We start from the raw sequence: 16,028 nt of genomic DNA, 5'->3' as shown, positions 1-16,028 counted from the left end.
GAAGAAAAAAAATTCGAGGAAAAACAAGTCCAAAGAAAGGGAGAAAAAAGGAGCAGTCCCAGAGAGCAGGCAGCAGGCAGCTTTCTTTTCCACCGCTGATCCYGAGCCTCCCCAGACTGGCATGAGAGACAGACCAAGGGTGATGCCTGAAGGTGTTTCTGGCCGGTGCTGCTTGGCTGAATCCTCCCGTGCCCCGTGGAGAGGGTGGGATGTGCTTCCCCTGCTCCTTCCTGGAGCTCGGCTCCGGTTTTGGCACCCAGAGCACAAACAGCACCTCGCTGTGAGAATTGACACTGCCCAGCTCTCCCCGAGGCAGTTCCAGGTCCYTTCATGCCCTTCCTTGGTTTGCAGCTCTGTCTGTGTTTCACAGAGCGCTGGCTGCCAGCAGCAGATGAGTTTGAGCTGTGCCAGAGCTGCAGGTGCTGCACAGAGAGCAGGGAATGAAACACATCCTGCAGGGTGAACAGAACCTCGAGCTTGTTCTGTTCGTGGCATTTAGTGACATAAACACACCCACAGTGAGGGAAAGTGCAGATGACCTGGAAACAGAAAATCCTGGAATGGTTTGGGTTGGAAAAACTTAAAACTCATCCCATTCTACCCCTTTCCACAATCCCAGGGTGCTCCAAGCCCYGTCCAGCYTGGCCTTGGACATTTCCAGGGATTCAGGTGTCCTAGGGGTGATCCTGTGCCAGTCACAGATGCTGGGATTAATTTATCCTCTGTACAAAATTTTAGCAGAACAGGGGAAACCAAGTGATGAGATTTAGAGAAAGAGGAGTTGAACATTCTGAGCGGGGTGTGAGTGTGCAGTGCRTGGTGTGGCTGAAGCCAAGGGCTCACCTGGGCGAGGTCACAGCCGCCCCAGCAGCCAAGAAGATGGGACACGAGGTGTTCCAGGTTTGGGGAATCCCAGGAGAGGAGGTGGAAGGGTCTCACCCCGATCCCAAGGGGTGCCAGCCCRTCCCTGACACCCCCCTGTGTCCCCAGGGCCCGGAGGCGAGGGGCGGCTCCAAGACGGGCACGGCGCGCGCGGGGCAGGCGCAGAGGAACTCCAGCAACGCCACCCGCATCCCGGCCAAGACCCCCACGGCCCCCAAGACCCCTCCCAGCTCCGGTAGGTGACGGTGGCAGCCACGTGCTGGTGACTGAGTGGTGCTGCTGGGCACTTCCAGGGGGTTCATGGCCAAAGCCAGCTCTCTCCCAGGGCTGGGGCTGCAGGGCCAGGGATGATCCCTCTGAATGGAGCCTTTCCAGGTGCTGCTCAATCCCCTCTGCTCATCACTCACCGGTGTGTAGGAGAGGGCAGCTGCTTTATCCCGAGGGATTTCCTCAAATTTGGAAKATTCAGGCAGCTCCGTTTTTCTTTAATCCATCTACTCGTTTTCTCTGTGAYGATATTTCACAAAGACCAGGGGCAAGAGGATCAATTCTTCGATTACAGGARTGGAGATTAGCCCATTATGCTCAGAGAAGAAAACCCCAGAAATCATCAGGCGTTGTGAATTTCCATTAAAATGGCGCATTTCACTGGATATATACATATATTTCATACTTAACCAGAGCCGCATAAAGCCTTAAATCAATTAATTTTCCAGCTTTATTATGTTTAAGCATCTTTCTCATTCACTAAACAGGCAGAAAGGAGCAGAAAAAACCACCTCCTGCAGCAGCAAAGACTGAGAAAGGTGATGTTTAAGGGTCTTCTTTTCTTTTTTTTTCCTTTTCAAACTGGGGACAGTGCTAAGCTGCTCAGAGATCAGCCTTAGTTAATAACAGAAAACGATTTTGTGAAAATGCTTCCAAATTTCTGATAGAAAAGTGGTTCTGAGTGTCTTTTGTCTGTAATTCGTCGTGCCACGCTCGGGTGGGGTGTCTTTACTGACGATCCAGGCAATGGACACCATCTTCCTTCTGGCATATTTAGGAAATTGCCTTTAAATCGCAGTTTTTCCTTCAAAATGGAGTAGAAGAAAGTGCAGCCACCGCCCTGCCCCTGCACTGGGACTAGCGGGTGGGCTCTGGGACGAGGCAGAGCAGCCCCCAAGGGCAGCAGGGAGCAGGGGAAAAGGGATCCTGACCTCCTCTGTCCTGTCTGCAAACTCCAGGTGAGCAGCCCAAGTCCGGAGACAGAAGCGGTTACAGCAGTCCCGGCTCTCCCGGGACTCCAGGCAGCCGTTCCCGCACCCCTTCTCTGCCCACCCCACCAGCCAGGGAGCCCAAGAAGGTGGCAGTGGTTCGTACCCCACCGAAATCCCCAGCCTCCGCCAAGACCCGCGTGCAGCCCTCGGCCGCGCCCATGCCCGACCTGAAAAACGTCAAATCCAAAATCGGCTCCACCGACAACCTGAAGCACCAGCCCGGAGGTGGCAAGGTAAAYGCAAATTCTGCTCGCCAGGGGTTTTTCTGCGGGTGCTGGGTGCTCCATCCCAAATGGGAGAAGCTCCCTGGAGCAGCTCCAGCCAGATTCTGGTTGGTTCGGAAGGGTTTGGGTTGGAATTCCTGGAATTCCTCAGAGAGCTGGTGCTGTGGGTCTCACTGAGTGGCTGCCAGGGGAATGGCATTCCCTGAGGAATGGCAGGATCAGGGCTGTGTTGGTGAATCTGGAGCAGGAGAGGACAGGCTSGTCTGTCTCCTCCTTCTGAGGGTCTCAGGTCCCATTTTTCCCAAACTTTGGGATTTTGGATCCAGCTCTGTTGGCGAGGTTTTGGCTCGTGTTCCGCTGTCTGGCTGCACGGTGAGGGTGGCACGTGCACTTCTGTCATTTCAACCACTTTGTACACTCAGAAAATTCTTCCACGAGCTGCAAAAGTCACCTCTGGGCTCCAAGTGCTTGGGAATGCAAGCCTGGCAGGGGACACTGCTTGTCCTGAGGGTGACACTGCCTGTTTTAGGGGTGACACTGCCTGTTTTAGGGGTGACACTGCCTGTCCTGGGGGTGACACTGCCTGTCCTGAAGGTGACACTGGCTGTACTGGGGGTGACACTGCCTGTCCTGAGGTGACACTGCTTGTCCTGAGGGTGACACTGCCTGTTTTAGGGGTGACACTGGCTGTCCTGGGGTGACACTGGCTGTCCTGGGGGTGACACTGCCTGTCCTGAAGGTGACACTGGCTGTGCTGGGGTGACACTGGTGTGTCCTAGGAGTGACACTAGGGTGTCCTAGGGGTGACACTGCCTGTTTTAGGGGTGACACTGGCTGTCCTGGGGGTGACACTGCCTGTCCTGAAGGTGACACTGGCTGTACTGGGGGTGACACTGCCTGTCCTGGGGTGACACTGGCTGGCCTAGGGGTGACACTGCCTGTTTTAGGGGTGACACTGCCTGGCTCCAGACCTCGTAGATCCATAACAAACGTTCCCTGGGTGCTGTGCATGGCATTTTGTGTGAGCAGGTACCTCTGAATGTTCCCCTTTGGCATGGGGGGGAGGCTTTGAGCTGGCTCCTCTGCATCCTCTGAGATGGCAGCCCGCTTTTCCACGGCCTTTCCAGGCTTTTTCCACCATGGCTGGCRATTTACTGGCTTTGTGCCACAATTCAGGGGGGCTCTGGAGCYTGGGCAGGGCTCTTGGTCAGTGTCCTTTTAGCACAAGACATCAGTTTTTCTTGCCACCCCCACAAACCCTRTTCTCCAGGGATTTTAGAAGCAACCCTTGTTTACTAGAAAACAGTTAAATTATTGCTTGTTTTTTAATCCAGCTTTTACAAAGTTGGKTTTTTTCTTCTGTCTGCCTCTCCATTTGTTCTCGTTGCTGAAAGAGTAAGAACAGCTGAATTTGGGACAATTCCTTGCTCTTTGCAGGGRAGAATGGCTGGCTGCTCTGTTGGGGCTTTTTTAGGACTCGTGGTTGCAGCTGRAGCAGAAAGGGCCGATCCCACACGGAATTTTAGGGTTTGGAGCTTCTGTGCATGCAGATTCCAACACCCCCCCAGCCCAGGGAAGCCAAGGAACAGGGGGCACACACCAGGAGCCAGCCAGACCATGTCTGTACCAGCATTTCTGCATGGTCTGAGCACTCGTGCTGCCGCTGGGTCACTGTTTGCTGCTCTGGCACAGCCTGGCCTGGCACAGCTGGCTCCTGATTTGTGGGATTTGTCAATGGGAACTCGGAAAATCCTGCTGGAGGCACGAGCCAGCCATGGTGCTGGAGAGGCAGGGGATGGCAGGGAGCTCTGCTGGGCTTGGAGAGCTGGGATGGAGGTGAGGTGCTCATTCAGCTCTGGATTTGTGCCATCCAGGAGTGTCTGTGCCACTGCTGGGGGCTCTCGTGGTCCCTCTGAGGCTCAGATCTTTGGGTTGATAACCCCTGTGGAGGCTGTAGAGCCACTGCAGAGTRTGTGGGGGGAAGGAGCAGGGATTTGCCTCACCCTTGGGGTGTCTGGAGGAGCTGCTCTGATGCCCGAGGTCGCGCCAGCGCAGCTCTCACCACAGCCAAAAAAAAAAAAAATGGGAGAACAAGCCCTGAGTGGGATCAGCTTCACCAGCACAGAGATGCTGTGAGGAGGGAAGGCTTTGGGGCTGGAGGGCGTGGTTAGGGTGGCACGTGGCTCCCATGTGGCTCCCATGTGGCTCCCATGTGGTTCCCATGTGGCTCCCAGGTGGCACCAGACCCTTCCCAGTGTGATCCCACCAGAGATGGCTTTGGGAATATGGCACAGAGTTGGGGTGGGGCTCATCCTTGGGGTGGAGCATCATTTCTGGGGTGGGGCTGCATCCTTGGGGTGGGGATCTGGGGCTGCATCCCTGGAATGGGGGCCTGGAGCAGCAACCCTGGGGTGGAGCAGCATCCTTGGAATGGGGCTGCATCTCTGGGATTGGGGGCATGGGTCTACATCCCTGGGGTGGAGCAGCATCCCTTGGGTGGTGGTCTGGGGCAGCATCCCTGGGGTGGCTGCACCCTTGGGATGGAGCTGCATCCCTGGGATGGGGACATGGGGCTGCATCCCTGGGGTGGGGCTGCATCCCTGGCAGCGTTGTCTTTCTCTTTGTGGCTGTGAAGGGATTGTGAGCCCTGTGCAGAGCAGAACTCAGTGCCTTCCCCCAGTGCTCACACACAGCTCCTGCTCCCCTCCCTGGCCAGTGGCTCCCGTTTGCCCAAGGCCAGGTGTGCCTGGCCCTGAAGGGGATTGTGGTGCCTGGCATGAGAGCTGGAGCTGGGCAGGCTTTTTCCTCTCAGCTCCATCCCTCCTCCTCCTGCTGGCTCTGCAGAAGCTGAATCTCCGAGCACTGGGAGTGTCTCTGAGCACTGGGGGGTTCCCTGAGCACTGGGGGCTCTCCAAGCACTGGGAGGGTCTCTGAGCAGTGCCTCACAGAGGGTTTGCTCCCCAGCAGATTCCACGTTTTGTTCCGTGGGAGGAGCTGTGCTGAGCTGGCTTTTTTTTTTTGGTGTTTGTGRCCTGGGACCTTGGTCTGGGGCTGCATCACCACCCAGACATTTCCAGTCTCCAGCCWGCCCACCCCCATCTTCACCCTCCATCCCAATCTGTGCAGCAAGCCAGAAATTCTCCCTTTTTTTTTTTCACTCCTGGCACTGGAAGGCATTTTTCTGGAATCAAGTTCCTGATTTTAGGGATGTAACAACACACGGTCAAGCTGCAGATGGTCACGTTGTTTCTCACGCTCTTTTCTGGCTACTAAAGGTGCAGATAATTAATAAGAAGCTGGACTTTAGCAGCGTTCAATCCAAGTGTGGCTCAAAGGATAATATCAAACACATCCCGGGCGGAGGCAGTGTGAGTACCTTCACACTTTCAATGCTCTATAATAGTTCTTATGATAAGTGGCATGTTGTGTACACTAAACTGCCAATGCTATCTGCAGCGACCCTGCCATCAGATAGCTATTGGTGACGTGCAATGACTCTTTTCTGGCTACCAAAGGTGCAGATAATTAATAAGAAGCTGGACTTTAGCAGCGTTCAATCCAGGTGTGGCTCAAAGGATAATATCAAACACATCCCGGGCGGAGGCAGTGTGAGTACCTTCACACTTTGAATGCACTGTGATAATCCTGGTTTTAGTGGCATGTTGTAACACTAATCACCAATGCTATCTGCAGCCAACCCTGCTGTCACATAGCCATTGGGGACGTGCTGTCATTTAACCCCATTAACCCAAAAGATGAACCCTAACGAGTCCTGGACATGCCTGACATGTACAGAACTAACTGCCCCGTGTCCAAACCACGTCTGTAACAAAAAAACATCCCAGTAACTCCAGGGCTTTGCACTGCCTGGAARGCTGAAAGCCTCCTTGTCTGCGGGCACGCAGTGACGTAGGAGATGGGTAAATTTATGAGCAGACCCACTCCTCGTTGCTAAATGTGCTGCTAAATTGGACATGATCCTCCCAACGTGCAGGTTCCTGCCCATTCCCATCAGGCAAGTATGGTCCRTGCAAATATTGAGCTGACCAATGTCAGCGCCCACGGAGGCTGAGCCTCAATTATTGTTGAGTTAATTGATTTGAACGCTGGCATTTCCAGCTGTTCCCTCATAAATACAAGACTCAGCTTTCAGTTACTGTGCCAGAAACCTGGAGAAACTCCACAGAGSTTGGTGGATTTACAGCTGGAGATAGTTTGGGTCCAGGAAAAGATGCTGGACAGAGGAAGGGGCATCCCTGAGACCCCAAATGGTGTCAGTGGGGTCTGTGGGGGCCTGGTCTGAGATGTTCCCCGTGGATTTTCCTTTTTGATCTTTGTGGATGCCCTCCCTGAGAAACAGAGCCTTGCAGAAGGCTTGGCACACGCAGGCAGGGACACAGATGGGTTTGCAGCCTCTGGCTTAAATCTGGTGTCAGTTTGCAGTGATTTCCCGAGCCAGGGGAGCTGCTCTGCAGAGCTCAGACGCTGTGAAGCCGTTTTGTGGTTGTTCCTCTTCCTCACCCCAGTGCCCTGCACTGCCTGGGCTGCTCAGGGTGTGATGGAGCAGGAGATGGAGCTGGTCACAAACCTTCTGAGCTGTGACCAGTGATGAGCTCATCCCTTCCCCTACAGAGAGCTCACACTGGGGGTGTTTGCAGCTGCAGTGGGGGAAGAATTATTGGGGTTTTGTGCTGGGGATGGTGATCCCTGCCAGAACTGAAACCCCTGTGAGCTCTGCCTGGCTGCAGCAGCTCTGGGAGCTCAGAGCAAAGCCTGACAGGGACAGTGTGGCTGTTTTAGGGGCTGAGCTGGGCCTTGGGGCTCCCTTGAGAGAGGGGCAACGAGACCCAGGGCTTTGRTGGCCACTGTGACTTAACTGCCCACACCACCCCCTGTCTGGCCAACGCTGCTTCCAGAGGGAGCTGGCACTCTCTGGGGTTGGTACCTGCATTTTTAAGCCAGTGGATGCTCTGACCAGGTGATGCCTTAGGCAAAAGTTGTCCTCAGCACTGCTGATGCTGAGGGGTGGGATCCCCAGGTCTCTGGCACTGGTTTCCCAGGCAAACAACTCTGTTCTTCTTTTGCTAAAACACGTGGAGGATCCTTCTCTGCTCCCCAACAGGATGGGAAGGGATGATGGAGTCCTGTCTGTCAAAAAAAAAGGACTGGAATGAGAGCAGAGAGTTCCAATTGCTGATTGCTTGCTCTGGAAATGGGAGGACTTTCAGTCCCAGGTCTCAGTGGTGCCTGAATTGCTCACAGACCCTTCAGGGTCACAGCTGGGACTAGAAAGGCACCAGCTGCCCTTTTTGGGTCTGTTTCCTGCTTTCCAACCCAATCTGGCTCCTGTCCTGCCCAGTGCATTAAAYGTGTGACCTTTCCCCACCGCTGTCTCCACGTCTGTGTCCACGGTGTGCTCCCAGACCCCGAGGGGCTGCTTTTCTCCTTTTCTCCCTCCCTGTCTCCTGTCAAATGTGCCTTTTGGTCTGTGTGAGCACGGGAGACAAGGCAGGGCAGCAGGGCTCTGTTCTGTGGGGCTGAGCCTCACTCCTCCTTTTGGGCTCCATTTGGGGTGAGGGCTGTGACAATCATGGTGACAATCACAGTGACAGTCACAGTGACAATCACAGTGACAATCACGGTGACAATCACAGTGACAATCAGTCTGGTACTGAGTGTGATGTGAGAGTTGAAGGTGCACCTTCCCCTGGGCTTCGGGGTCAGTCCCAGATTCTGGAACACGGACCAGGGGTTGTGATGGATCCTTTTGGGTCAGCTCCAGGGGCTGGAATGGGGAGCAGGGGTTGTGATGGATCCTTTTGGGTCAGGCCCAGGTGCAGGGATGGGGATCAAGGGCTGTGCTGGATTCTTTTGGGTCAGCCCCAGGCTCTGGAACAGGGACCAGGGGCTGTTCTGGATCCTTTGGGGTCAGCCCCAGGCTCTGGGACAGGGAGCAGGGGCTGCGATGGATCATTTGGGATCAGCTCCAGGTGCTGGGATGGGGATCAAGGGCTGTTCTGGGTCCTTTTGGGTCAGCCCCAAGTGCTGGGACAGGGACCAGGGGTTGTGATGGATCCTTTGGGGTCAGCCCCAAGTGCTGGGATGAGGACCAAGGGCTGTGATGGATCCTCAGTGCTGCTCCAGGGGCTGCAGGGAGGACTCAGCTCCTCTGCACAAATCCTTTTGCACATCCTCCCGATCACTGGTTCTTGGGGGAAACACAGAGAGCATCCTCTGCACCCCTGGAAATCCAGGTCCAGGCACTCCCCGGGGTTCAGGAACCAACCTCGAGGTGTGGAGGATCCCAATCCTCCTGCACAGCCCCGCTGAGTCGAGCAGCAGCTGACCCACACCCCGGTGTGAGTCCCAAACCAGGGTCCAGGGCTGTGGAAGTAGGTAGGAAAAAGTTGAGATGGACACAAGAGTATGTTTGTAAAAGTTAGATTAAGTTGATTAAGTTTTTTTAATTATTATTTAGGGTTAGTATTAATATTTTTTGTTATAATATTTGATTTATAATAATAGTTTATATCATTTTTTATAATAATAGTTCATACGTTTTAGTAAAGTCAGTTAATATTTTTTTTGTTGCAGTTACTTTTTTTTTTTCTGTTTTTGCTATTTTCATTAATTTTAATTTTGCCAAACTTTTTAAGGGTATAGAGTAATTTGATTGAGGCTCAAATTGTTTTTTGTGAAGCTTTCAAACCAAATACCACCGAGGGTCACGTGTGGGGTTCTGGGGATGTTTGGATGTTTTCTGCCCTTTGTCTCCTGCTCCTGCTGTGTGTGTGCTGTGCTGCCAGGGCCCTGTGTGTGTGTCCCGTGTCCCTGGTGTCCCCGGTGTCCCCGGTGTCCGTGCACATCAGGGGACGGGCGGGATCTGCAGATTTGTGACGTTCGGAGACGTCACTGGCAAAACACATTAAAAAAAACAGAGCTTAAATGTCATGAAAATGCTGTTGTGGTTCGATATTTTATAACTGCCATTTTAATTTCTATGATGTGAACTCCAGATATTTAGACTTTGCTTTGCCTTTTTTTTTTGTTTGTTTTGTTTTTTAAACCCTTATTTCCGTTACAGCATTTTTCAGAAATGCATATTTTGGTCACTCTTTTAAAAGTTCTGTGCACATTGATCATTTCTGTTCTTTCAGTTTTTGTGGACATAAGCTTTATGTTTTACACCAGAAAAGGTATTTATTTTTTTTTTTTTACATTTTCTCTCTGGTATATCTCCTCCTTTTGGATGATGTGTATGCAAATCTTAAATTAATCACCACTCCACTTTCTCTCTCACTTGAGCACTTTAAAAAATTGCCTCTACTCGCCCCTCTGTGGAGAGGCGATCTCGTGCATGCTGACATGTTAAGAGGCATTACTGCACAGGGGAATTAATGATCTCCCATTTCTGATGACAGTTTCTTTGGTGGCATTAATCCTCCTGGGGTTTGAGCTGTCCTTTCCCTCCAATCCAGCTCAGGTGCCGCTGTGTGTTGTGCTCCCCCTCCCCAGCTCTCTGTGCTGTCCTCCAGCTCATCCTTTTCYCCTCTCTCCCATGGACAGGTGCAAATTGTGTACAAGCCAGTCGACCTGAGCCACGTGACATCCAAATGTGGTTCCCTGGGCAACATCCATCACAAACCAGGTACATTTTGGGGTTCAGGGCTGGGAAAGTGCAGGGGGTGATGGGATCCTGGTGAGCCCTGCAGTGCTGGATGCTGTTCCAGGCTCCTCACCCGCCTCTCTCGCTCTTCTCTTCCAGGTGGTGGCCAGGTGGAGGTGAAATCTGAGAAACTGGACTTCAAAGATAAGGTGCAGTCGAAAATCGGGTCCCTAGATAACATCAGCCACGTCCCTGGAGGAGGCAATAAAAAGGTAAAAAGTGGCTCTGGGGACAGGTGTGTCCTGCAGTGGGACAGGGGTCTGGCCTGGGGACATTGGCTGAGCACAGATGTGACACTGCTGGCTGCCAGGATGTCTCTGTGTGTCCTGTGGCCACCYCAACGAGTGTGTCAGTGACAGCCTCTCCTGTGGTTTCCTGCTCTTTCTGCTGCCTCTGAAGTTTGTGTTTGCTTCTCAAACTCTCCCTGTGAAGAAGTGTCACCGTCAGCAAATGCTCTGTGCCCTGTGTCACCGCTGGGACACCGAGCTGGCAGCTGGGGAGCTGCAGGGCTGTTGGAGCCCCAGGGAAAGCGCAGCATTAAAGCTCAGCTTTATTTCRAGCAGGTGACTTTGCAGCACCTTCAGAAGGTGATTTCTGCTCGCTGACCGAGGGCTCTGCGGAGGGAGGGGAGTGTTGGGAGATTTAAATGGAAAGACAAAAAGCACTCGGGTCAGGGGAACGCTGAACTCGGGCTGAGCTGTTCCCACCGAGGCTTTGATGGTGATTTCAGTGAGTCTTAGCCAAGTGAAACAGCTCCACACTGGGCTTCAAGGCCACCAAGTCCCTGGCAGCAGAGGGGTGAGGACCTCAGGTAAGCGCAGAGCTGGGACTCCAGCCTGGTGACACACAGGGTTCAGCTCCTCAGGGAAAAGCRGTTTTTATGTTGCTTGTTTTCCCAGCACTTTTGTCTCAACGGGAGGGGAAGGTTCTGTTTCAGCTCCTGTATTTTGGCACTTTGTTCTTGGCCACGTGTTCTCTGTGCAGCTCCAGCTCTCACCTCCAGCTGGCCTCTGACTGCGGGACCGCTTGACTTCCTTACCCTTCTCTCTGCCGCGCATCAGCCTCCCCTGTGCTTCACTGAGCCCTTTGCCATCTTTGGTTTTGTGATTTCAGTGATGACTCTGTCACACCCTGCCACATTCACTGGGCCATAGTTTGAAGGACTCGCCCTTTGCAGGGGAGTTGCTGTGGCAATTCAGCAGTGGCATCACCACCTCAGCCTTCCAGCCTGGTGGCTGCCCCTCCCCTGCCCAAACCCACACCTGGAGGAGGTTGTGGGTGTAGCTGAGTCCCTTTCTTGTGTCCCCAAGTCCCCTCCTTGCTCTGTGACACACAGATCCACGTTTGGGCTCACAGGCCACAGCTCTTTGTGCTGAACTCTGGTTCTTGTGCTGGGTCTGCCCCATGCTCTGCCCCAGTCCCTGCGCTCTCCCTTGCTGTCCCTGGAGAGTTTTCCTCTCCAGCTCCAAAGGCAGCCACTCTTCTTTCTATGAGTCAGTGAATGGCCCTATTTTTCAGATCTTTTTCTCCCCAATTTTCTATTTCTTTTCTATATTTTTTGTCTTTTTTTCCTTCTGGCTGACATTTCTTGGATGGTGGTTTTTGTTGCTGATGCATTTTTTGCCCCCCACTGCCCTGGGCGGGTTTCTTCACCCGTAGAGAGAGAAAGGCAAGGAAGACAAGACCTGGACCCCGAGCCCAGACCCCGCTGGGCTCCAGGCCCTGGTGCTGGAGCCACTCACCCCCACGGAGAGCCAGCCCCCAGCCTTGCACTCGGCTGGGGAGGGCACCAGTAAGTAGCAAACCAGATCCAGTTGTCCGGGAGAGGGGTTTGGCTCCTGGGAGCAGCTCTGCGGGCTGAGGGGAAGCTTCCTGTGCCACACGCCCCCAAAACCTCTGCCAGGGGAGTGGGAGCAGCCCAGGCTGTGCCCTMTGAGCTCAGGACACAGCTCCTCACCTGGGGAGGATTTGGCAGCATCCACATGCTCAAGTCCTGCTGTTCCCTCTGGCGCCTGGGACGTGCCCGAGGACTGGAGGAACTGGAGGCGCCGGTTCCTGCTCGGAGCTTTTCTCCCCACTCTCAGCAGCCGTGCCCGAGTGGACACCCGGCAGATTCTTCTGTTTTGTGCCCCCCCTGACCGCCCTCCTCTCCCTCACAGATTGAGACTCACAAGCTGACCTTCCGCGAGAACGCCAAAGCCAAGACCGACCACGGCGCCGAAATCGTCTACAAGTCCCCCACCATCTCTGGAGATGCCTCCCCGCGCCGCCTTAGCAACGTCTCCTCCACCGGCAGCATCAACCTGGTGGACTCCCCCCAGCTGGCCACGCTAGCCGACGAGGTGTCCGCCTCGCTGGCCAAGCAGGGCTTGTGATCGCGGCACGGCRGCCACCAGGAGAGAAGACAAGGAAAGGAAACAAAAAAAAGAAAAGAAACAAAAATAATCTGGCCTTCTTCCTCTGTTCCTTTTACAGCTGCTTCCCCGTCCCTAACTGGTTAATGATTTAACCTGCTTTTACTGTTCATTCAGCTCTAGCTCCAGGACTTCAAAATCAGTGACACTATGAGGTACAAAACCTCCTCTCCCCCTGCTCCTCGGAGCGCACAGCCCGTCCCCGTCCCCGCGCTCCCCCCTGCTCCTGCCGCGTCCCTTGCTGTTCCAGCCCCGTCCGGGGCCACCCGGGAAGGCGGGGAGGGGGCCCGAGGGGCGGCCACAGCACGACGCTGACCCGAGCACCCCACACCAGCACAGGGCAGCGGGTGGCCCTCCCGGGAAGGGGCTGTGACCTCGCCCAGCTCGTGGCCCCGCCGCTGGCCGGACGCGTCCTGGGCGCGCAGCCGGGGCTGCGGGGAGGCGCCCTCCCCTCCCCGCCTTAAATTTGCCTGCTGATTTGGAAGAAACCTTTTGTTTTTATCTCCGAAAGCCGAGATGTGTATGAAGATAACGGCCAGGTAYCCCCTAACCCGCTCTCAGCTCCGGCAGCTGGAGTTCAGGCAGCGCCGGGTGCCCGCTCCGAGGGGCCCCGGACGGCCGTGTCCCCTCTCCGTGGCTGTGCTGGAACCGCTGAGTGGATGAGTAGAGGCTTTTCCCCCATTCCTTTGGCAGCCCCTCGTGTCGTAGAGTAGATTTGTCTGTATATGCTTGGACCGTGCCAGGGTGATTGTTTTCATAAACGAGCATGTGTTTAAAAAAAAAAAAAATAATAAATGCTGTAAGTAGTTTTGAGCTGCCCCGCGCCGGCTCCGCCGCATCCCGGGGAGCTCGGCCGGCTCCGGGTCGTGCCCGGCCCTGGCACCGCATGTCTGCCGGGCAGGGGGGGCCGGGGGCCGYGCCGGGGCTCCCCCAGGGCCGGGCACCTCCCAGCGCCCCGGGAGCTTGGATGAGGGGCACCCACAGCTCCAGGGCTGGGATGGCTCCTGGATTTGGGTGCAGCTTGTGACATTTTTGGGTTGTTCTTTTTCTTTCCCTGCAAGGTCAGCTCAGCGATGGCGGAGGTGGCAGCTCCATGGCTCTGCTGTGCCGGTGGCAGCGGTGAGACCCCGGGAGGACGCGGGGGGAGGCGGCAGCGGCTCCCCCAGCCCGGGGCAGCGGCTGCTCCCKGGCACCGAACCCCCTTTCCGGGCTCTCCCCGGCTTTGAGCTGGCAGCGTCTCACCCCTCGCTCGGCCCCGAGCGCTCCCAGCTCCGCTCGGGGACAGGAGCCGGTCGAGYTCTTGCTCCGGCTGCTTTTGTTCCTGGGGAGCGCCTGGGGGTCCCCGTGGCTGTCCCCGCCTGCCCCTTCTGTCTACAACCAAAGAGGCTGAGATGCCACCGGTGCCCCTCCRTGTGTGTCCTCCCGCCCTGCGGTCCCAGCCGAGCTCCGGGAGGACAGAGGGGACCCGGTGGGGCTGCACCCCAGGGAAAGCCGTGCTTTCCCAGCAAAGGCCGGGTTCCCGGTCTGACGGGGCCCCTGGGTGTCCCCGGGGTGGTGGCTGGGTGCCACCAAGGCTGGCACAGCAGCAGTTCCTCCCAGGACAGGACCCGCTCCCATCCTGCGGGAGCTGTGACCCCGCTGTCACCCCCTGTCCCTCCATGGGGCTGGGCTGCCACAGGCTCGGCTGTGGATGGTTCGAGGGCTCCAACCCTTCTCTCTGCAGCCCCAGCAGCTGCTTTATTGCTGRGGAGAGGCTGGTCCAGCACCGCCACCGTGTCCAGCTTGTCACTCGCTCCGTTCACTTTGACTCCATGATTGTAAGACTCTGTGCTCCGTCCCCGACTCTGTAGCGCTGTAGGAGCCGCCGCGGTTTTTGTCCTCTGTAGAACGAAAAGTGGGAGAACCCTCAAATCGTCACCTCTCGACCCCTTTTGGGCTGCAGGACGGGGTAGCTGAGCTCGCCCGTCCTGTGCCACCCCTGTCCCCTCCGTGCAGCCCCCGAAGGACACCAGCACCCAGGGCCGGGACATCCTTTGCGTGCGCCGAGCTCCGGTGAGCAGCCCCTTCCCGCTGTGAGTGTCCTCAGCCCCGTGTGCCATCCACCCCGGGGGCTCTGGGGTCCCAGGACAGCCCTTTCCACCCACCGCGTCACCCGCTGTCCCCTCCAGCAGCCCGAGCCACGTCCCCAGCCCTGACCCTGCGTTCAGACCCAAGCCCGAGGGTCCCCGTGAGCAGCCGGACAACCCGACCCCCCGGCTTTTCCTTTACTCCACACACATCTTGGGTCTGAAAAGGGTTAAATCCGGCACTGATGAAAAAAAAAAATTTAAAAATTCATATTTCTGCACTCCAAAAGATTCTGCTTGTTAGCGAAGGTCGGTGCCAGCCTCCGTGGTGTTGGCAGCCCCGTGCCCCCCGCGCTGCGCCGGGGAGGGGAGGGAAGGTTTGATCTCAGTGTATCATTCTAGCTTAGCTTCTGTCTGTGGGTGTCCATAGTGTATCGTGTGTTTAACAACTGGTTTACACTGTTGCCGTAAAAGTGAATTTGGAAATAAAGTCATTACTACAATAATGAGAATCGGCACCTCTTTTGCTCGGGATGGGATGGGGGGACCTGGGGGTTGGGATCCGCTGTTGGGAGCACCACAGATGAGCAGGATCTGGGTTTCAGTTTTTCCTTTTTAAATTCCAACTCCCACACTTCTTCCTGTGGTACAGCGGGGTACAGGAAGGGGGACCGTGCTCAGTGGAGCCAGGAATGGCCCCAACAGTCCCTGGATGTGAACCAGCAGCACCCAGTGAACCCCAGAAATGGAAAATATCCCCAGCCTGGGCGGTTGGATGGAGCAGTGAGAAGCACTGAGCCCATGTCCTGCTCCATCACCTACCCCAGTACAAAGCCCAAATTCCTCTTGCTGACAGTAACCACTCGAAAATATCAGAGAAAAGAAAAAAAAAAAAAACCAGGAGGGAAGCAGTTGATCTGAGCGCACTCAAAGACCCTTCCATGTCCCAGCCCAGCATTTCACACTCATCAAATGGAATATTACGTTTTAATTTTTTTTTTAATCTTTTCTTCTTTTTTTTTTTTTTATAAGCACATTTGTGCTTTGCCAACAGAATCAAGACATTAACAAAGATCAGCTTCTCGGAAGAAAAGCATTTCTATATAACAAGGACATTACACAGCTCAAAGCAGGAAAAGAAAATATTTACAAAATACAAGGTGGGTTTTTTTTGTGTGGTTTTTATAATGCTAAAAGGGTTATTCAGAATTTTCAACCTTATAAATAGAAAAGCACTTCTGCGGAGGGATATGGTAGCGCCGTTGTTTGTTGGGTTTTTGTTTTAAAGAAACGATGACGGATCCTTTAAACTAGAACAGAACCAAAACCACGCGATCATGTTGAAAATTGTGAAAACCCCGACCATGAAGCAGTTCAGCGACTATTTCTTTACGATTACAAAATGGAAAAAAAAAAGTCCTTTGTATTTTTTTTTCCTTTTTTTTTTTTTTGTTTTTTTTTTTTTTTTTTTTTTTTTTTTTTTTTTGGTTCTTTTTCCCCCTCTTTGTGAGGAATTC

At 54.5% G+C, this 16,028-nt stretch overlaps 1 protein-coding gene across 15 annotated transcripts in view; it reads left to right on the top strand.

Annotated features, from left to right (window-relative positions):
• The window catches only part of MAPT (microtubule associated protein tau), a 23,466-nt gene extending 10,206 nt beyond the window's left edge, over positions 1-13,260 (top strand). For 4 of the 15 annotated variants that reach the window (XM_057386981.1, XM_057386979.1, XM_057386976.1 and 1 more), the window contains 8 exons: positions 991-1,117; positions 1,638-1,688; positions 2,109-2,374; positions 5,641-5,733; positions 5,881-5,973; positions 9,932-10,013; positions 10,131-10,243; positions 12,191-13,260. In XM_057386981.1, coding sequence (XP_057242964.1) covers positions 991-1,117; positions 1,638-1,688; positions 2,109-2,374; positions 5,641-5,733; positions 5,881-5,973; positions 9,932-10,013; positions 10,131-10,243; positions 12,191-12,406 — 1,041 coding nt within the window. In that variant the 3' untranslated portion in view covers positions 12,407-13,260. Of the gene's footprint in view, positions 1-990; positions 1,118-1,637; positions 1,689-2,108; positions 2,375-5,640; positions 5,734-5,821; positions 5,974-9,522; positions 9,562-9,931; positions 10,014-10,130; positions 10,244-11,690; positions 11,832-12,190 lie in introns of those variants that run through there. The other 11 variants (XM_057386980.1, XM_057386987.1, XM_057386982.1 and 8 more) reach the window with 8 other exon arrangements.
• The last annotated feature ends 2,768 nt before the right edge of the window (positions 13,261-16,028 follow it).

The sequence above is a fragment of the Malurus melanocephalus genome, unplaced genomic scaffold (genome assembly GCF_030028575.1).
Source record: "Malurus melanocephalus ecotype Western Australia unplaced genomic scaffold, MMel_1.1 scaffold_1105, whole genome shotgun sequence".
Taxonomy (NCBI): Eukaryota; Metazoa; Chordata; class Aves; order Passeriformes; family Maluridae; genus Malurus; species Malurus melanocephalus.
This window is presented reverse-complemented; position numbering and strand designations above follow the sequence as displayed.